This window comes from Ochotona curzoniae, unplaced genomic scaffold (assembly GCF_017591425.1).
Source record: "Ochotona curzoniae isolate NIBS_2020 unplaced genomic scaffold, NIBS_Ocur_1.0 scaffold_3835, whole genome shotgun sequence".
In the NCBI taxonomy this organism is placed as follows: domain Eukaryota; kingdom Metazoa; phylum Chordata; class Mammalia; order Lagomorpha; family Ochotonidae; genus Ochotona; species Ochotona curzoniae.
In genome coordinates, this window is record NW_024467114.1 from 29965032 (window position 1) to 29987534 (window position 22503).

The 22503-nt window shown below is 47.2% G+C and overlaps 1 protein-coding gene across 1 annotated transcript in view; it reads right to left on the reverse strand.

The window, feature by feature from the left end:
* DNAH11 (dynein axonemal heavy chain 11) overlaps positions 1-22196 on the reverse strand; it is a 271297-nt gene extending 249101 nt beyond the window's left edge. Inside the window, exons 1-7 of the mRNA XM_040964541.1 lie at positions 21828-22196; positions 20394-20534; positions 11398-11594; positions 10436-10625; positions 9371-9470; positions 5285-5496; positions 603-836 (exon numbers count right to left, since the gene is read on the reverse strand). Of these exons, the coding sequence (XP_040820475.1) occupies positions 603-836; positions 5285-5496; positions 9371-9470; positions 10436-10625; positions 11398-11594; positions 20394-20534; positions 21828-22196 (1443 nt within the window). The remainder of the gene's footprint in view (positions 1-602; positions 837-5284; positions 5497-9370; positions 9471-10435; positions 10626-11397; positions 11595-20393; positions 20535-21827) is intronic.
* Between the last annotated feature and the right edge of the window lie 307 nt (positions 22197-22503).

Below are 22503 nucleotides of genomic sequence, written 5' to 3' on the forward strand. Positions count from 1 at the left end.
CAGAATCCCATAGTCAAGGGAATAAGCAGGCTCATATGCAGGGAATTGATTTAAAGCTTCCTGATTTACAACTTCTCTTCCAGGAGCTTAGCAAATTTCAAATCAAGGGCCACTGATATGTTAAGAAGTCTCCTTTCACTCAGCATAATCGCAGAATTAAAACTGAATTTTAAAAGCAGCCAGATTAAAGCCTTAGGAAGTATCCCTCCAGGACTGTCCTAGTGAGCTGCTCCTGGCATCCCAAAGAAAGGACATCTCCCATGGCCCAGGTAGAAGGAACTGCCCCAGGGACAGCACAGGATAAACACGCCAGGATCCCATATGGGCGCTGGTTCTAATCTCGGCAGCCCCACTTCCCATCCAGCTCCCTGCTTGTGGCCTGGGAAAGCAGTCGAGGACAGCCCAAAGCCTTGGGACCCTGCACTCACGTGGGAGACCTGGAAGAAGCTCCTGGCTTCAGATCGGCTCAGCTCCAGCCATTGCTATCACTTGGGAGAGAATCATCAGGCAGAAGATCATCCTCTCTGTCTCTCCTCCTCTCTGTAGGTCTGCCTTTGCAATAAAAAATAAAACCTTTTAAAAAAAAGTCAATTTGTAAATACCTCTACTTTGATTAACCGGTCCAGGAAGTTGTCAAATCTACAGAACACCAGATGAGACTGGAAGTCCCACGGCCTCAACTCGCCATTTCCAGGGACACAGCTGGCTAGGCCTTCTCGGCAGCTGAGAAAAGAATTCTTGAAAGTCTTGAAGACGCGAATAGCCACCTGCACCTTCTCCAACGCATCTTCAACTTCTCCCCTCAGAAGGTCCTCCGGGGAAAGGTAAGCTGTTGCCTGGGATGGACAAGAATAAAAGATGATCCATCGTATTTTACTGGGCCATCTCCGTTTCAAGGAGCTGTTTGAAATGATACTGTCTAAATTTAGGCCAGCAATGCTGTGAGAAAGAAAACACAAATTCTAGGGGTATGCATTAGGCACAAGACACCACTTGGCATGTCGGTGCCCTGTACCACAGTGCTCGGGTTTCTAATTGCCAGGTCCTGCTAGGCAGCAGGTAGATGCCTCAGATCAATGGATCCCTGCCAACACCATGGGTGATGGGAACAGACTGCTAACCTTCTGGCTTCTATGTGGCTCAGTCTCAGCTATTGCAGGCAAGTTGGGGGCAGGGAGTTCAGAAGTTCAAAGATACTCAATATTCTTTCTCTCCCTAAACTTCTGTCAAATAAAATTTTAATAATAATAACTAGGCCTGGAGTAGCAGCCTAGTGGCCAAAGTCCTCACCTTGCATGTGCCAGGATCCCATATGGGCACTGGTTCACGCCCCAGCAGCCCCACTTCCCATTCAACCCCCTGCTTGTGGCCTGGGAAGGCAGTAGAGGATGGCCCAAAGCCTTGGGACCCTGCACCCATGTGGGAGACCCAGAAGAGGCTCCTGGCTTCAAATGGGATCAGATCTGGCCACTGCAGCTACTCGGGGAGTGAGTCAGCAGACAGATTATTCTTCCCTATCTCGCTCCCCTCCTCTCTGTATATTTGACTTTCTAATAAAAAATAAAATAAATCTAAAAAAAAAAAAAAGAATGTAACCAATTCTAGAATGAAGACACCTGGACTTTCAATGACCATTTACCAGCTAAGTAATATACAGGAAAACTCTAAAGATTGGAGCAATGACTAAGTTGGCATAAATGTCCTTGCCAGCAAATATTCTGGATAATCATTTTTATATAAAGAAAAACACAAGCAAAGAAGGAGAAATATATGAAAATAAGAGTTTTTTTTAAAATTATGGTCACTTTCCCATGTGCCACAGGGTTCTTTTGCGAAAAAAAAAAGTGGGTAAGATGGGGTGACACTTAGAAATCCTTCAAGTTAGCCAGCTTCTCTGCTAAGGGCTTAACAGCTCTGCAGGACATACACAATCTACTGAGCAATTCCACGTGAGACAGTTATGAGAGAGGAAAAGGAAAGCAGCAGAAAGCATTCGCAGACCCAGGCAGCAGTGCTCCGATGAGCACAGGACCATTTCTAGGACCTGCCCAATTCTTCACTCATCCTATCTGTTGTAAACATTCAAGGCTTACTTCTTCAGGCACACCAGGGATCTATAAAATCTTTAAAACATTTTTATTTGAAAGGAAGAGGAGAGAGTGATCTTCCATCTACTGGTATACTCTCCAAGTGTCCCCAGACAGCAACAGATGGGCCATGCCAAAGCTAGGAGCCCAGAACGCCACTGGCTTGCTCCACGGGGGTGGTCCGAGTCCATTCATCATCCGCTACCTTCCTGGTTGTGCATTAACAAGACGCATTCCCAGGCACTCCCAAATGTGTTGGTAACTTCCCAGGCAGCAGCTTAACCTACAGCCACACAGTTGTCATTGCCAAGACCCCACCCCTTTTGAAGGTTCCTCTGTATGTTATTTCTTCCTACAGGACCTTAAACTCCGTGCTGATCAGAAATAAAAGCTCCCATTTTAAAACAGGGAGCAGAGCACAGTGGGAAAGAACATCATTGTTAGGCCTGGTGCCTGAAGCCCTTGCCTTGCACCCACCAAGATCCCAAATGGGTGCCAGTTTGTGTCCCGGCTGTTCCCCTTCCCATCCAGCTCCCTGCTTGTGGCCTGGGAAAGCAGTCAAGGATGGCCCAAAGCCTTGGTACCCTGCACTCATGTAGGAGACCTGGAAGAAGCTCTTGACTCCTGGCTCCAGATGGGTTCAGCTCTAACTGTTGCGACCACTTGAGGAGTGAACCAGCAAATGGAAGATCTTTCTCTTTGCAAATCTGCCTTTCCTATAAGAACGAATAAAACTTAAGGGAAAAAAAAAAAAGAGCACCATTGTTCACTAGCAAACTTTTTTTCTGGGCTTCCAGGTTTTAAATCCTGAAATAAAGCTGCATGGTCCCTATGTGGTCATCTTGGAATGAGGATTGAACTATGGAATTTCTGCAAAGTGCTTATAAAAGTTCCTGGCAAAATTAATCAGCATCAAACTGTGCTGGAAAAATAAAGACAGCAAGTAAATGAAATGAAGCAGCAGACGATGGAGAGGAAAGAGCAGGTTTGCAGGGAACCCAGTTATGCAGTTAGGATCATTGTCAGTTGGATGGCTAATGTATTGAGGCAGGCTTCGACACAGGGCTGGGTCAGCCGCTTGCGAATCAAAGGATTCTAACCACTGGAACCTCTGAACAAAACCAGAATCACTTGATGATTCCCCCCGTGGAGCTGACAGCAGTGTGAATGCTGACACAGGCAGAGGGACAGCGACCATAGGTGGACAGGCTCAAAGGTAACCGGGGCATATTAGAACAAGCAACCGATGGCCAGGAAAGGCCAGCACCAGGGATTACACACGAAGGGGGCTTAGCCAGGTCACTGCCGGATTACTCTCAAAACGAGAAGGTCTCTAGAGAAGGCACCGGGGAAAGCAGTCATTACAGTGGCTCCTGGTGTCCTGCATGAGAACCCAAACTTCTCAGAGTACTTGCTTAGCCAAACCAAACCCAGCTTGCACAACAGAGGACCAGAATAAAATCAGAGGAGTCAGCGATCCACCAGAGCAAGGAACTGGCCTACCAACAGCTCTGACTATGAATGGAAATGTGAAGAGCAGAAGAAGGCATGGACCTGCTATACCGCCTATCGACAGCTCAGCTTGGAACTTCGACTGAGTCTATTCAATACCAGCACCATGCTAGCTGTGCCATTCTCTTTGGACCCTCACAGTAGCCAAGGCCTACTGACAGATAAACCAACTAAGGCTCGGAGAACTCACTTCACTTCCTTCCAGTGGTTAGACAAGACTCGAATCCAGACTCAGATGAATCCAGAGCCCTTTGCACACACATCCTACCCTTTCTCTCCTCTGCTTCACAAGTCAACCTCACTTTGCAGCAACACCAGACCTGCCTTCCCTGCTAACAACTCAGGGAAACTGAGCAAGTGACACCATCTCCCAAATCCCAGTGAACTGATCTAAGAACCGGAATCAGGTGCTTCTTAAATTCCCACGTTGAAGGCCTAACTCTGTTGGACACAGGGTGTGCATGAAGTAGCACCCATTACATGGGATTAAACTAACCATGCTGGTACCATGGGGTCAGCCTCCAAGGCTCCAGAGCTCTGAGGAAATGCATTCATATCACTAAGGGCCACCCAGCCCATCACTGCTTGCCACAGTAGCCTGGGAAGATGGACACCTACTCCCACTGAAGAGATGCTGAATTAGGTGGCATCCAGGTATGGTTAGCTCTCGAATGAGGTCATGTTCTCAGATACAGTGACACAAGGTGAATGACGATGCACACAGAAGATGTAGAAGGGAATCGGTCCCAACTTTTAAAATACAATAAAATTCTGCAATGTCAAATGTACAGAAAAAAATCAGATGAGGATTTTTCAAGAGGGGCACTGGGTTGAGCAGTGGAGACCCCCAGGTCCCACACCGCAGTGTCTGACTCTGGTTTCCTGCCAATGCGGACCCTGCGAGGCAGCAGTGAGAGTTCCATGAACTTCCATGGGAGATCTGGACTGAGTTCCCAGTGCCTGGTTTCAGCCCCAGCCTAACTGTGGGCATCTGGGAGTGAACCAGCAGATGGAAGGTCTGCCTGCCTGTTCGCCAAGAAGACAACAGGGCCAGTGCCACAGCACAGTAGGCTAATCCTCCACATGCAGCTCCAGTTTTCCATGTAAGCAGAGGACAGCCCAAGGCTTTGGAACCATGCACCCATGTGGGAGACCTGGAAGAAGCTCCTGGCTTCAGGTCAGCTCAGCTCTGGCTGTTGCAGTCATCTGAGGAGTGAACCAGTAGATGAAAGATCTCTCCTTCTTTCTATAACTCTGCCTTTCCAACAAAAATCCAATTTTTTTTAATGACAATAAATCAGCATCCTTCCCTCCCATACAATTCCACTACATTTTTTTTTAACTTATGTTCCCGAAGTTCCCCATAAGCAACTGGAAAGGCACAAAAACACGGCACTTATCCACCATACAACAGATGCTGCCTTGGAAGCCCTGCAAGGGAACATAAAACAGTAAGCAATCTTGGCAACCATTTGTTCTTCATACGAGACCTCTCCAGTACTCCCTTACCATCTAGGATACAAAAGAAGGCATCCAGCTCTGCTACCTTCTAAAAAAAAATGAAAGAACAAGAAAACACAGTCATCTTACCATAAAATGTAAAAGTTATTGACCTTTTCATTGACCTCATAAAACCTGCTTTGGGGCCATGATTCTCAGTGTTGGTGCATCTCAAGGCTTCATACCTGGTCAATGAACAGATTACAGAACTCTTGCAACAGCACTATCACCCGGGCCGGAGTGTTGTAGCATTTGGAGTGATTCCAGATCAGATGGATGGTGTGAAATAATGGGGGGATGCATGGACGGCTCTGGGAGAACCCCGCCTCCTGCAGGTACTCAATGTGTCTCCTAAGAGGCTTCAGGTAGATCTCCACATCTTGGGCTTCGAGGAGAGCTGAAAAGGAAAGAGAATTGGGGTCAATGTCATGCAGACCTTCTGTGTCATATTCTGTTGAGCAAGTTTGAGGGAGCCAGGCACAAAAGAACACACTGTACAGAAGTGTCCTTGCATGTCCCTTGCCACGCCTCATCGGACGGGCCACACAAGAGTATCCTGGGTGAGTTTCTGCCCATCTGCATCTCAGCCACTCAGGGAAAGGCTGGTTCTATCTGCACATGCACCATCTGAAAATCATGGGCTGAGACCCAGAGGGGAAACACCCCTGGAATGCAGAGACGCACACTACACCATACAAAGTGAGGCCCTAAAACTCTGTGTGGCATGCCGGGCACCTGTGGCTTGCACTGTAAGTGTGTTCATTCTTCCTTGGGAACTGCTATGAGCAACACTGAACCATTTACTATCTTGTCCCAGCTTGTCATGAGAGTAACTCAGGCAAGGGTTGGGGAATATTTCTATTTTATTAATAAATTAACAATTACTGAAATAGCTAAAGAGTGTAAAGAAACATTTTGGAGCTAGACAGAGGAGATGGCTGACCGCCCTGATCCTACTATACAACACACAGCTCCATGCTTTAAAATGCTAATGGTATGCTAAGTTCACCTCCGTTTCTAAAAACTGTTAAGGGAGCTGCTGGTGTTGCGGTGTAATAAGTTAAGGAATTATTTGTGATGCTGGCATCCCATACAGGTGTCAGTTCGAGTCCCGGCTGCTCCACTTCCAATCCAGCTCCCTGCTACTGTGCCTGGGGAAGTAGCAGAAGATGGGCCAAATGCTTGGGCTCCTGTATCCATGTGGAGAATCAGATCTGAGTGAGCTAGTGGATGGAAGATCTTTTTAATCTCTAAAAAGAACATGAAGTATGATAAGAATAAGGAACTTTGCTATAGACACAAAAACAAAACCTGTCACCGTTATTAATGACCATTTAATCAGATCCTAATTTCTTCTTCATCTAAGCTGGTCCTTGCAATGTGCTCAAGCTAACTCCACTCTGCTTCTGGAACCACAGCTCCCTGCTTGAACTCAGAACAGGTTTTATCTGCAAAAGGAGATGATGAGGCGAATGCTCATTTCTCAGAACTCTCTCATAAGATCTGTGTCCACAAAATGAGACAAACAGGGGCTGGCACTGCAGAACGGTGGGTGAAGTCACCGTCTGTGATGCCAGTATTTCATTTGTGTGCTGGTTTTGGACCCAGCTGATCTACTTCTGACTGTTAAGTGTCTGGGAAAGCAGCAGAGGGTGACCAAAAAACCTGAATCCCTATTGCCCATGTGGGCAATCCGGACGGATTTCTGTTTCTGGCTTCAGACTGGCACAGCTCCATTGTGGCTGTCTGGGGAGTGAACTAGCAAATGAAGGTCTTGCCCTCAATCTCTCTCTCCCTCTCCTTCCATAAGTGCCTTTAAAATAAATAAATATTTTTAATAAAAAACAACACAGCCTCGCTGAGTGCTGTCACAGGAGTCAGGGACCCCCTGCTCCACACTGCCCACATAACCAACAACCAAAAAGGCCCCGAGGAGACGCACCCCTACAGGTGCATCTTGTATTTTTAAATGAATGTATTTTTATAAGTGCTAATTCCAAGATTCAGTGACGGCCTCTGGCAAGTGAAGAGGCTGCCACAGGGTCACCAGGACATCTCCGAGAGGGGCTTTCTGCCTCTAATGGGACACAGCTCTGAGCCACTCGTCCTAATGGCAAGTGTTTCACTCTCAGGCTCCTAAGTACTGGACAAGTCCTGGCATTGGTTGCAATGGAGAACATTCTACAAAGAGAAATGGCAGCAACCTCCATTTTCTGTGGGGTGCATGTAACACTACCTTGTGATTAGGTTTTGTTCCCCGAGGACATCTCAATGGTTGGAGATAGTTTCTTTTGTCACACAGGGATGGGGAGAACAGGTGCAGGGAAGCTATATAGGATGCCCTTCCGAGCAGAGAAGTTATCTGGTTCAAAATATTGATAAGCACCAAGACCGTGAATTTCTGTTCAGAAACCACTTGGGTCCCAAGGCTTTGGGCCATCCTCTACTGCTTTCCCAGGTCACAAGCAGGGAGCTGGATGGGAAGAGGACGCAGAACAGTCAGGTCATGAACCGGCACCCTTATAGAATCCCAGGGAATGCAAGGCAAGGATTTAGCCACTAGGCCATCATGCCAGGTCCAACATGAATTTTAAGTATATCCTAAACTTCCAAATTTCAAATGGAAAAGAATTAAAGAAAATTGTTACAAATAAGCAAAAAACAAAACAAAAAAAGCCATGTGTTCCTATGGCGTTTTATCAAAGATAAATTTATCTTCCAAGTGTTACTTAAAATTGCAGTATCTGTATATCCACATGGGCTGAAATGTGCACACACCAAAGAAAATATGAACAGAAATTAAGAAACTGGGGAGGGAGTCACCTTAGGGTAGAACTGAAACTAAGTAATCAAAGACAAGGAGCACAAAGAGACTTTATCAGATTCTTTTTCATAATTTCTGGTTTTTAGCATCAGGCTCTGGTTTCCTACTTGCAATTCAAGAAAATCAGCAAATCTTCCATGTGTGGACTTTCTCTCCCACTCCATGTCATGTGGACCTCAAGTCGAGTCAATGTGAGAGACCAAACATGTCCACAGACCACCAGCAACTGGTCAGCAGTTGGACCAATCACAGACCAAATACTGACCAACAGGCTTTTAAAAATCTTTCTAGGTCCTGGCACAATAGCTCAGTGGCTAAATCCTTGCCTTGCAAGTGCCAGGATCCTATATGGGTACTGCTTCATGTCCCAGCTGCTCCACTTCCTTCTAGCTCCCTGATTGAAGCCTTGGGTCCCTGTACCCTGTGGGAGACCTGGCTCCTGCCTTCAGATTGGCTCAGCTCCAGCTATTGCAGTCAACTATTTGGCCACTTGAGAGTGAACCAGTAGACAGATCTTTCTCTCTGTAAACCTGCCTTTCCAATCAATCCACAAACAAATCTTTAACAAAAAAAATGGTTCTAAGTTTTATCTGAGTGAGTGAGTGAGAGAGAGAGACAGAGAAACAGCATGTGCTTCCATCTGTTGGTTTACTTCCTAACTGCCTACAACATCTGGGGCTGGGCCAGGCTGAGTCACCAGCCACGAATTCCATCTAGGCCTTTCTACCAGGTGGGGGATGGCACCCCAAGTATCAGCCACCTGCTAGGATCCACATCAGCAGTAGGCTGGATCAGAAGACGAGCTGGGGCTTGGACCCAATCACTCTCACATGGGATGCAGGTCACTCAGGCAGTGGCTTCCCCACTGTGTCACAGCACCTGCTCCTGGCTGTCAGACTTCTGTCTAGGGTTTCCACTTCACCTCTGCTCAATATGCAAAGTCTTCCCCTTCTATGCACTCACTGGAATTAAAACGTCAATCCAGGGCTGGCTTGGTGGCACAGCAAGCTAAGCCTTTGCCCACAGCACCCACCATTCCACACGGGCAACACCTGCTCCACTTTTGATCCAATTCCCTGCTTAATGCCTGGGAAAGCAGTGGAGGATGGCTCAATTTTCTGGGCCCTTGTACCCATGTGGAAGACCTTGGATCGGCTTAGCTCTGGCTGTTGCAGCCATGTGAAGAGTGAAGCAGTGCTTGGAAGTTGTCTCTGTCTCTACTTCTCTCTATATAATGTTTTAAAAGCCTCAATCTGGAGCCACAATAATAGGCATCTAGTGTACACTGGATTATCTAAACATACTTCAGCAGAAGCAAACACATCACTGGAACAGCCAAGTGCAATTGCTTCAGGAACGTGCCCCCAGTGGAAGGCTGAGCAGCAAGGTGGGGCTGGAGGCTGAGCTGACCATGACACTGACACCAGGTGAGGGGCAGGTACCTTACCATGCTCCACAGTCATGAAAATGTCCCTCAGGGTGGGGAAATAGCTGCTTTGTGTCGTTTCCAAGATCTTGTACATTTTGAGCACAACTGGAGCTCTCAGCTAAATTAAAGAAAAAAAAATCCTCAGATAAGTAGCCTTCATTGAAATATTTAAATCAGACCCCACTCACCCAGGATGCACTGTATTTTATACTCAAGGGCATACCAGCTGCAAGTTGAAAATCATTTTTTTAAAATCCTTTTTCTTTCACACATTTCATTTTTGCATTTATAATTTTTATGGAAATTAGCAAAAGCACCTGTTTATGGGGTGGACCTTTGGCCTAGGGGTCAAAACACCACTTAGGGTAACAGTTTGACTTATCTGCGCATCTGCTTTCAAGTCCTGGTCCTGCCTCTGGTTCTGGCTTCCTGCTGGTGCACACCATAGGCGGTAGCAAGTGACAGCTCAAGTAAGTGCAATCTTGCCATCCTTGTGGGAGAACTAGCTCTGGCCCAGCTTAGCCCTGGGCATTTCAGCAGATGGGAACTCTCTAACTAAAAGCCTATCTAACATTTGTTATATATAAAAAATTCATCCTTCCTTATAAAAGTTCCTGAACTGTTTTGGAAAAAGAAAGCAGCGAGACACATGGAATGTTTATTTTAGTTTTGAGGACATGAAAGTAAGTGGACCGGAAGCAGAGCAAAGCATCTAAAGTGAGCTTCTCCCAAGTTGTGGCTCTCCACTGTGCAAGTCGTGATTCTTCCCAAACCAAACTCAGGGCCTGGACCAACCCCACCTCATCGCTCTCCACACTGCCCAGAGCAAACATTCTTTCTCCCGTTCCACAGACCGTTCCCAGTGGCCTCAAACACAGTCACAACTTCACCTTCCTGTAATAGAAGACATACTGCTCATCTTTATTTATTTTACAGTATCATTCCCAGGGACATTTTGAACAGTCTGGAGTTTTTCACTCAAAATGATTCAGTCACACACACACAGTGTGAAACCTCTAAAACCATTGCAAATCCTACCAACCAACCCAAATCCACTTGCCAACTATTGCTGGGGTCACTTACCTGAGCATAAATGCATGACAGATTCTCCCTCCTCATCGTCCAGAAGTCTAGTTCATTCTGAGGAACCAGGTGGACACCACTCAGCAGAGGCTGGGCCGAATTTTTTTCTACAATTTCTTGGATTTGATGTGACCATTTAATGACAACAGATTCAATGGCATGGAGGATTATTCTTTCATTTGCCTGGAGTCTACACATGAAAAGAATGAATAATTCAGAGGTGAATGGCTTTATCCAAACTAGGATCTTAATAGTTACTTTAAACACCTATAAACCAGCTTTCTACATGTAAACTCCTCAAAGTGCACTATTTGCATTGTCTTGATTTGAGCTGCTGCTTCGTGTTACCTTTTTCATTGATATGTCTTGAATATTAAAAAAATATTGCTCACCAGCTAATTATATCCTTAATTATTATTATACTAAGGAAACATTATTGATAGCACAGAAATTGTTACAATGTGCCTCTTATAATATTGGGTCTTGAAATTATACCTTGGGAGCAGACAGTGGTTAAGTCTCCTCTTAGGATGCCCATGTCCCAATCGGAATGCCTGGCCCAAGTCCCTGGCCACTCCACTTCTGATCAATTTTCTGTTAATGCACAGCAGATGATGATTCAAATATGGAGGGCCCTGCCATCCACAAAGGAGACCACGATGGAGTGGAATCAGGCTTCTGGCTTCAGCCTGGTCCAGATCCTGCTGCATTTAGAGGAGAACCAATAGATGGAGGATGCCTGCCTGCCTTTCAAATCAAAGTGGAAATAAGTTAAATGAGTTTTCACACTGACAATGTACTTTGAAAGGAAACCATCCAGATGGCATTTGTGCCCATTATTTTTGAGATATGGTATCATTAGACCAGTTCTCTACATGCTAACAGTTTGCCAGAGAGGCGACCCCAGCTGGTTCTGCTGCCTTTCCACTCGAACATCCCACGTGGACGAGGTCAGTACATACTTGTTCTCTGAATAATTCTGATCCAGATCCAGCCCTCCTGCGACAGTGGGAATGGGCAGCAGAGTCCTTCCAGACATTTGTCCCTTCAACACATACATCTTATTTTTCATGACTTCTAGGTGACGTTCCATGTCTTGTGAAGTGAAACAGGACCAAGAGTTCCAGTTGTTCTTATTAGAAAGAATCGGTGCTACAATCTAGGAAGAAAGAGATATTTGAAAAAGCTGCTCAGCGAGTTCAGCTGCACTGTGATCCCTCACAGCTTTCCTGGTCACATAAAACTGGCAGCAAAGGCAGCCAGGCTTACATGTGCACTCCTCTGACAGCAAACCTTCAGGACAAACTCAGCAACCCACGTAGGCCTAACCAATTAGGCCTGCCACCTTATGTCCTGTGTAACTCCATGGTCAGATAATGAAGTGCAGTTTTTTCTCTCTTCTGTTCCTTTCCGATGCTTATTCACTTTACATGTGAAAAATACCTCATCTGTCCAATTTGTCAGGATACTGCCAGGAAATTCCAATTAGCCAAAACGCTCTGAAGACAGTTATCTCACCTTAAAAATGTTGACAACACAGTCTTCTGGTAGAACAAAAACAAATCGAAAATTCACTTCTGTTTTCAAATGGTACTGAAATAAATCTCTCCAAAATGGTGCTTTTCTCCCATCTCCCTGCTTAGCACACACTATGTGTGTAGTCAGAAACACGGAATAAGAAATCGTTCTTACTCACAGCGAGTTCTGCAGCTGGGTGGGGTCCTGGAAACTACGACCCTCAAAGTCAGAACAGACCCCAACAGAGGCACATGAGTGAGATAACAGGGGAGAAATGCAATGTTAGGGGGACCTTGCCAGAGATGCACTGTTACTTATTGGGAACCATTATGCTTAGTGAAATAAGCCAGTCCCCCAGAAAGATAAATATCTTATGTTTTTCCTAATCTGTGATGACTAACAGAGTCGAAAATATGTAGTCTATAGGATCAAGAATGGCATTCTGGGATCTGGCTATTATACAACCTTTGTTTATGCTCCCGGGGAACGGGATGGATTGCATTGCTGGTGCTGTTCTGTATCGTTATTTTGGCTTATATGCAGTGGTCTCTCTGCCTCATGGAGTATTAAGCCTGTGCTGCGAGGTGGAATGAAAGCATACTATTGGGAAAATTTTTAAAAAGATATGGAAAGAGGAGGCTGGGTAGACAACATGGGCAAAGGTAGAATGGGAAGGATCACCAACCTCTTAGATTGGTATTGGAATATATACATGAAATCTGTCCACTATATAAAAATTTAAAGAAAAAAGAAACAAAGAAAAAGGAAAAAGGAAAGACAGGTGCCCTGGCCTGAATAATGATTTCTTCCTACTTAGAACTCTAAGCCCTAACAGAAGGCACGGGGAAGCCAGGTGTCTGGAAGGGGATGAGGTCATGACATAGGACATCAGTGTTTTTAGATAAAGGCCCGTGACCCCTCAGACGGAGCAGTGGACAGCATACCCAGGTGCACGTGACGATATGGTAGTCTATCGGAACCTGCAGAGGACACCTGGTACCACAACATAGGATGGAGGACAAAACAAATCAATCAACTACCTCAGCCATGTGTTGGCAGTGAAAATCTGGGCAAATGGAGACTCTAAAGTGAACTATGTCAGCCAGTGGATTCCGGAGATTTCATCATGTTTAGGATGGCAAGACGGGCAGCAATTTAGAACTGTTCAACTATCAAAACCGCTTGAGCAGGACCCTCTGAGCATGCCCCACATCGGGGACCTGGGATGGATGGGAGGTTGGGTGGGGCTTCTCCCTTTTTCTTTCCCCTTACCCCAGATACAGAAAGGAAAATAGCAATAAATAATAATGTGGAGACAAAGGTCTTTACCTACTTTCCTATAGCCCTTGACTCTGTGTCCTAATCAACTATGAAAAGATTGTCAAAATAAAATAATTACAGAAAAAAAAGGCCCATGACCTCTCGGGAAAGGCACAGCTGTGCACCAGCGGGTGGGCTCTCTCCCAGCACCCTTGCTGAGAAGCCCCCACCCCGGCCTAAGCTTTTGTGTTACAGCAGCTTTGACAGAGGCGGACAGTAGACACCACAGACATGCAAGAACAACAACAACAAAAAACCAAAAACCCTAAGTACTCCCGCAGGGTGCCACTCGCAGCTGAATCTGTGCAGAGCTGGGGCCACTGAGAGGCTGGGCACCTGGGAACGGCCAGCATGCAGAGCACTGGACACCAGCCTGAGGGCTGAACAGGTAAGGGCAGCCAGGACACCGCTGGTACAGTCACTCCCTGAGGCCAGTGGTGTTCTCTAACAGGCACCAGAACCATACTGATTCTCCAAGACCCCCAATTTCCAGGGAGTGTTTCAGATTTTTTCACTCTTTCCTGTGAGATGGCCAACTGCTTTTAAAATCATAATACCAGGCCCAACATGATGGCTCAGTGACTAAATCCTTGCCTTGCATGCGCCTGGATCCCATAATGGGCACTGGTTCATATCCCAGCTGTTCCACTGCCCATCCAGCTCTCTGGGAAACAGTGGAGGACAGCCCAAAGCCTTGGGACCCTGCACCCACATAGGAGATACAGAAGAAGCTCCTGGCCCCTGGCTCCTGGTACCATACTGGCTCAGTTCTGACCATTGTGGAATTGGGGGAGTGAATCAGTGGGTGGAAGCGCTCTCTCTCTCTCCTTCTGCCTGTAAATCTGCCTTTCCAATAAAGTAATACTTTAAGAAAACAAAAAAACATATAAAGCATCTCCCAAAACGTAACTTACAACAGATGGGGGTCTACCATGTGGCAGAGTGGGTTAAATCACTGCCTGTGATGCTGGCATCCCATGTAGGTGCTGGTTTGAGTCCCAGCTATTCCACTGCTGATCCAGCTCCCTGCTAATGGCCTAGGAAAAGTAGTGGAATACGGCCCAAGTCTGCACTCTTGGTGGACACCCAGAAAAAGCTCCTACTTCCTACCCCTGGCCCGGCCCAGCCCTGGTTGTTATAGCTAAACCATTTGGGGGGAATAAATGCAAATGGAAGATGTCTTTCTCTCTCTGAAACTCTGCCTTTCAAATAAATAAATAAATCTTACAAAAAAAAAAAAGGAAGAGGGATAGACAGGCTTCAGATGAGCTTGTTAACTATAATACATTTTGTCATTAAACTATTACAAAGCAATTCAATTCATTCAAGTTTGGCATTATTTTAATGGTGAATTTTGTCTAGTATTTTTGTGATCCATTAAAATAAATTTTCTCTGTCAACCAAAGTCATCTGGCCATGTTTACTAAGGAAATATACACGCACAGACAGAAATCCCTTGAGTTAGATTATTATAAACAACCCAGCAGTAGTGTGCCTAGATTACATATCAACTTGCTTGGGTTCACGTCCCTTCTCTGCTCCCAGTCCTAGCTTCTTGCCAAAGCATACCCCAGGAGGCAGATGGCGGCTCAGGAAGTTGGGTCCCTGCTACGCTGAAGTCTCAGTTCCCCACTGTGGCTTCACCTAACCCTGGCTGCTGGCACACATTTGGAGAGTGGATCAGCAGGTCCTTGTGCTTGTTGTCTCTCAGAAAGGCAAAGGAAAAGTACACAATGAGGTGAGAGCACATGTCAACTGGCCCCAGGGCCCTGGTCAGCACCTGCCCTCAGTTCAGCTTCCCAGCCTCCTGCACCTGTGACAAACGTTTGTGGTGTTTACATCAGACTATGGCCTTCTGCGTATGGGAGCCACCCAGGGGAAGATAACTTCCAAATGAAGCTCGCCCTGCTGAAAACCTTCACACATCGTGCCTGACCACTACCGCCCCCACAGATGGCGCATGGATTGGTGTGGTTCCTGGCTTAGCAGGCAGCCACCTCCATGCGAAACCCATAGAGCTGTGGATTTACTAAGCTTCTCCAGCCTTATCTCCCCAAGCCATAGCTCTTGCTCCCCAACCCAGCCACACCAAATTACCCCACTGCCAAAATATTTCACCAGTGTGTCCCTCTTCCTTCATCTTTCTCCCCCTTTCCCCTAGTGACACAGGGACCAAGCGAGCAGAGACATGCATGCTTCTCAGAGTAAAAAGGAAGACAAAAATGTCTGCTCTGTAACAGTCTGTCCTCCTGCTTTGCCCACAGTCCAGATGTGGGCAGCTCTCACAGTTTCCTGCCAACACTCCATCACGGCCCTGACTACCACACTGGCTGCCACCAAGGCTGGCTTCACCACCTGCACTGTGACTCAACTACATGGCTTCCGAGGGCACAAACTGCACCAGGAATCTGCAGGTGTCTAAATGAACAAGTGACAAGCACACAGGCTTGGGCATAACATCTCCTAAGAGTCCTTCCCATGGAAATGAAACTCTAACATTCAGAGACAGCAAAGATCCTGCATTATAGATTTCTTTTCTAACGAAGCTCCAGTGGCTGTCTCTAAGAATGGGAGCTCCACAGGCCCTGGCTGAACTTGCATTCCCTTCGCAAATACTCACTGGGCTCCTACCAGATGCCTGTGCAAGGTGATGTTTCTGGCATGGCGAAGGATCATTGAGATAAAAATTAAGGGCAGGGGTTAGGATGAGACAAGCAAAGTGCATGTCTCAGCTTTGAAAAAAAAAAATCACGCATCCCGAAGGCATAACACTGGTTTTTAAATTTTTAAATTAAAATGCAAACAATTTTACAATGAATCACAAAAAAGACGAATAAAGGCAGGATGGGTAGCACAGACTTTTCCCATTGCCTTGAGCTTCAAGATGACATGATGTTGCTACTAACCTCATCTTAAACATTCATTTTGGTGGATTCCATGAGTTATCTTAAATATATATACTGTAGGATTGGCACAGGATTATAGTTGGTAATATACTATGTATTTTCCAAAAAGAAAAAGCTAGAGGGGTTGGTGCTGCAGTACAGCAAGTTAAATCTCCACCTATGGCATCAATGTCACATATGGGCACCAGTTCAAGTCCTGGCTACGCCACTTTCGATAAGCTCCCTGCTAGTAGCCTGGATAAGCGGCAGGGGCAGATTCAAGTCCTTCAAGCCCTGCAGCTATCTGGGAGACCTAGAAGGATATCTTGGCTCTGAAATAACCCAATTCTAGCCACTGTGGCCTGTTGGGGAGGGAACCAATGGATGGAAGACCCCTCTCTCTGCGTCTCCTTCTTGCTCTGTATCTCTGCCTTTAAAATCAATAAAAATAAATCATTTTTTTAAAAAAAAAAGCTAGAAGAAAAAATTGAATTTTACCACCTTAAAGAAATAGTAAATATTTTAGAAGAGAGGGGTGTTTGGCCTTGAACATTTTACTATACATGACTGATACATATGAATTCTTCTTCTGTATGCATTACAAATGAAAACACCGCATTAAAATACGACCCACCCTGATTACTGAATGCTTTGAGGGCTATCTCTCCACCTTTCAAATTGTGTCCCCAAAGCAGATGTGCCTGTCACCTGACTCGCATGGACACAAATCCATGCTTTTCCAGAGGGAGGCTTCACTCTAAGAGCTTCTGAGCCAAAGACAAGAAGGCAAGGAAAATGTTAGTCAAGCAGATACAGTGGAATGGGGGAAAGCACAGGAGAAGCAAAGGTCCTGGAGCAAGAAGGAGCCTTCGGGAGGTAAAGAACCACAGGCAGCTAAGCAAGTTCAGGGCCATGAACGGGAAGCCAGGTCAAGGGAGTTTTGGACCAACATTTCCTGCTCCACCATCCCAGGCAGATCCTGATTCATCAGCAAGGAAGGCTGAGTGGAGCCTGCTGGGCCATAGATCCTTGGGCCCAGGGGATGCTGTCAGGCCATGGTGAGCAACAAGGTCAAGTCCAGGCCATATGCCTGCACCCTTTGTGCGCTTGAAACCTGAGCCTGCACACAGTCTGAGCAATAAAGCTGTAACCAGGGCTGCCCTATGGCTGGCCTGTCAACAAGAGGCCTAGCAGGACAAGTGTGTTCCAGCAGGCAAAAGCACAGAGATGTTTGAAGACAAACACAGTCACAGCTATGAGAACACAGGAAATTGTCCCAGGGTGAAGTAGAAGAGGCACAGAGGGAAGGATCAGGATTGAAGGCAGAACCTGCAGGTTTCCCTGCCGAGTAGCTCCAAGAGGAGAGAAGCAGAAAGTCATCAGGGGGTGGAAGTGGTGGTTAGGGGCGGAGGTGGAAGTTGGGGAGGGAAAGACTTGGAGATCTGGTGGCCTGAGAAATTAGGACAGGGCTCATATCTGCTCCCTGGAGAGCAACTACAAGGAACACAAGCTGGAGAAGGGCTCAAGTTCAACTTCAGACATCAGGTGTGAGATGTCTAATACTCCTGAGGTGGAAATGTCAGGAAGAGTTTAGGAAAGATCACAGCTGAGAAGGTGGCTGGGAATTCAGGAATTGGCATTGTGATGCAGCAGTAGGTTAAGCCAACACCACAGGCAACCCATATCAGCACCTATTCCTGTCCCAGCTGCTCCACTTCCAATCCAGTTCCTTGCTCAGGTGCCTGGGAAAGCAGAGGAGGAAGGCCCAAGTGCCTGGGCCCCTGCCACTGGCATGAGACACCTGGATGGAGTTTATACTCCTGGCTTCAGTTTTGCCCAGCCCTGGCCACTATGGCCATCTGGGGAGTAACCTGGTGGACAAAACATCACTCTCTCTCCCTCTCCAACTTTGCCTTTCAAATGCATCATAAACCTTTTTATTTTTTTTAAGAAGATTTATTTATTTATACTGGAAAGATCTACAGAGAGAAGAGACATAAAAAGATCTTCCATCCATGGGTTCACTCCCCAAGTGGCTGCAACAGCCAAAGCTGAGCTGATCCGAAGCCAGGAGCCTTGGAGCTTCTTCTGGGTCTTCCACATGGATGCGGGGTCCCAAGGCTTTGGGCCATCCTCAACTGCCACAAGCAGGGAGCTGGATGGGAGTGGAGCAGCCAGGACACACACCAATGCCGACATGGGATCTCAGTGCGTGCAAGGCGAGGATTCAGCCTCTAGGCCAGCAAGCTGGACCCCAAATGGATAATAAAACTTTTAAAATAAATGAATAAAAGATGGGAATCTTTAGTACATAGCAAACTACTGTTCACCAGTCAATTTTGTGAGCTATGGTGAGTAGTAAGCAAAGCCTTTCCTTGGAAAGTTCTAGTTTAAAAATCTAGGCATCCCTAAAAAGTCTCGCAGGTCACAAATGCAAGCTGTGTCTCTTCAATAAACCCACACAGCATATGTACCAAGTGTCAGGGTGGGAGGAGGGAGGGATAGCTCGACTTTTTTCAGCCTGAATGCTTATAGCCACAACCTAATTATCTTAAAAGGATTTTTGGATGTTTCATACCTTCCAAAGATGCCCTGGCAAGACCCAACTTCCTCTCATGTGAACATTTTTCTGGAATGTGAGGAAGATGCTGAGACTGAGACCAAACTCAAGAAGTATTGAAGGAACTAGGAAGCATCTTGAGTTGCTCCTGTCGCCAGCCACAGATCGGAGAACAGGGATTCGAAGCAAGAACATAGCCTTGTCCTGCCAGGTCCCAGCCTGTGTCCAGCTAGATGCAAATGGTGACCAGAAAGCAACCTTTACAGGCCAATCTCCAACACTTGCTACACACCCATCAACGCTCCTAGGTGCTGGAGGCAGAACTTCCTTATCTTGGTTCTCCTTGAAATCAGCTAAACACCAAGTGAATTCCACAGATGGGGCAGACACACCTCGGGGGAATTCTGGGACCGGGTGAGAGACATTGGCTACTCAAAAGCAGCCAATGAGTATCTCCCATCAGGACAGACAACCCAACTCTGGCGTTAGCTGCAGAGGGTACTGCTGCAACCTGCAACCCTTGCATCCTGTACTAGAACCCGGGCTCAAGTCCCAACTCCCCTACCTCCAATCCAGCTTTCTAAAACATCTGGGAAAGCAGTGGACAATGGCTCAAGTGCTGAGGTCCCTGACACGTAGGAGACCAGGATGGAGTTTTGGGCTCCGAGCTAACAGCTTTTTATGGATATTGGAGAGTGAATCAGTGGATGGAAGATCTCTCTCCATCTTTCTTTCCCCCATACCTTCACTTTAAAATAAATAAATTTCACAGTAATGAAAAGCAGAGAAGACTGGAGGAGATTAGGGCCTCATAATTAATAAGAAAGTTAGCAGTTCTTCCCACCTCATGTATTGGCGCTGGCAGGACTGCTGTGATTCCTGAGGTCGGATTTCACAATCAGAATTCAGGATCTCAGGATCCTAACCAGGAACTCCCAGAGCTTAAAGCACATTAATATCACCTGAGAATTTTGACTGACTCCTACCCCAGGTGTTGTGACTAATGAGGTGGCCCCAGGCATGCTGGTCCTGTCCAAAGTTCCCACACGTGACTCTCAGGCCCAGCGGAACCATGAGGATCAGTTGTTCTCACTCGGCAGAGCTGGCCAGTTAGTGCGTTACACCTCGATGCTGGACTCTGGGCACCTGGTCCCAGCACAAGGGTAGAAATGTGGAGCTTGGACGCTGCCATCACCTTTTATAGTCCCTACACAGCAATGTGCCAGGAATGCTAGGTCAGAGAGGAATTTCCAGCAACCATTTCTTTCCATCCCTCTTTGCCAGTATCTGCCAGGAGTGAAACTATATCCCATTAGTTTTTAGCTATTGGTTCCCAACAGGAACCCTCAAACTTGGTAATTTCCAACAGCAAGGTGTAAGCTGGTATCAGCTTAAAACCTGCAGCCAGCCCAAGTACAGGAGCTGATTCAAGTCAAGCTTGACTCATATTTGTAGAAGGAAGAAGGGAAAGGAAGGCGAGGCCAACAGTTTACCACCTGTTGAATATGAGCACAATTACGATCAGCTCGTTTGGGGAAAGCCCAAATGCAATCCGTGCCTGTTCACCTGGCTAAAGAGACCATATAGATTTTCTGTTTTAGCCGCTGGAGTTTTGCCAAGTAGTTCCAGATGTCACGGAGATAAACAATAGATTACAGCAAAGATGTGCCCTTACCTCATCGATGAAAGCAGTTGTGTGTCCAACAGGTGCCACGGGTAACTCTCCGAATAAAAATGTTTGGGCCAAATCGTTTCCTGCAAGGTTTCCAGTCCTTTTGGCCACATAAACAAGTTTATATTTTCTGTCTCCAGGAATCTGAAACAAGAGCAGGACAATTCTTTCAAGTCCAACGTGTAGTTTTTGTTACTGCACCTATTCTTTCCAACTTTCAGGTAAAAAACGAGCGAAGGAATCAAAACCTGGTATCTTGCCCAGCTTTCCAAAGAAAGTGACTTGCCCTGCTCTTTCCTATTCTGCAAAATGCACTGAGGTTTTCTTCTTTGTTCTCTTAAGATACTTTTCACCGCATGACTGGTGTGGAAACATCACCATTGCAGGTATGTCCCTGAGACGAGAGCCCCACAGACTGTGACAGCTCATCATTAGCAACAAGCAAGGAGCACGTGTGAGGCTTCAACCCCCCAAAGGTTCATTCTCTGAGAACCTTCTTTGGAAATAAGCCAAGCCCGGATGAAGGCAAGGCACAGCAGATTAATTTGTGTTTCTTCAAGTCAAAGTGTTTCCTCAAGACATTTGAACATCTCCTCAAATGTGAGCTAACTGTTGCTCTTTCTTTAATACCTAGGTCATATTAAAGATCTGTTCTGTTGCTTTGACTTGCAAACTTTAAGAAACTTACAATTAGAAGAGTAGCAAACAGTAATTTTCAAAACTCAGGAAACCTTAAAACAATCTTGTTTTTCTGCCCCCATTTGATTCTGCTCCCCAAACTAGCACAAAACTCACATCAGGGATAATAAAATAATAATAATGTCCCATTAGAGCCAAACACAGTTCTGGAAAGAGGGCGCCAAATCTCGTTCCAAACTTTCTGCTACTGAAAAAAAAAAGCGCTAAATGCAAATACTAGATTTGTACTATCATACCTTGAGCTACCAGGAGCAAAACGACCTCAATTTTAAGAACAGATAAATAACAAAGAAGGAAGAAAAAGAACAACCATCCCCTAATCCCACCGCCCGGAAACACCCCGTGTGCGCAGATGACCAAAGGCCTCGGTGTTTCCCAGCCCAGGGGTGCGGCGTGGACGAGAGACAGACTGTGCTCAACCCCGCGGTTTTTGGAGTCTCCAGCATGGCCCAGCAAGACAGAGGCGCGAGCCTCCTGGGCATGGAAACCCACCTTTGGCGTCTCGCCCTGGTCGATAAAAGCAGCCCAGGTTTGCCGCGCACCGCTCCGGGCTCAGCATGGTACGTTGGGGGGTCGGGGGAGGCGTGAAAGAGTGCTTCTCCGGCCCGTGGGAAGGGGCTGAGCCTGCAGAAAGGCCACCTCCAGCGCGAAACAGCACCCGCGCGTGCGGCCGCCCGACGCAGCTTCGTTAAGTAGCTCGTCCGAGCACGCGGCTTGACAGGTGCGCTGCATCCTTACCTCCCGCGAGGCCGCGAGCCCCGTGCCGCCGGCTGCGTCGGCGCTGAACACCAGGTAGGCGGGGCCGCCACTCTCCAGAAACTCCGCCAGCAGCTGCCTGTGGTCCTCGCTCTCCAAGTACCGACTCCATTGCTGCTGCGGAAAGCCCAGCAGTCGCTCTAGGCGGCTGCCCAGGAAGCGCACCCGCGCGTCTCGGGCGAAACTCCGAGCTCTCCTGGCCGCTGCCGCCTCCTCGTCCTCCTCTCCTTCCTCCTCTTCCTCCAGCTCCACAGAGCCTGCCGCCTCCAGGTTGGCTGTCGGGATCAGGCAAAGAGTAGAGGCTTCCTGCAAATCTCTCTCCTCCTCCTGGGTTGTTGTCCGGGCTGCCATCGAGCACGAAGGGGCGGGTGAGCTCCTCTCGCGCGCTCCTCAGCCAGCCCCACTCCACTCCAATCCACCCGAGGGAGCCCGCAGAAGCCTGCGCAGCGTAGCCCCTCAGGCGCCTTCTGTCTCCTAGGAGCGCTGACCTGGGTCCTCCACCTGCTGCGATTTGGCAGCCGCGAGACTCCGTGCGATTCCAGGCAGCCAGGGCGCAGGGCTGGGACGAACAGCGCGTCGCGTTACCCAGGGGACAGCGTCCCCCGCCGCCGCTGCCGCTGGGGGCGGAGTGAGCGCACTGAGCTACAGTCGACCCAGC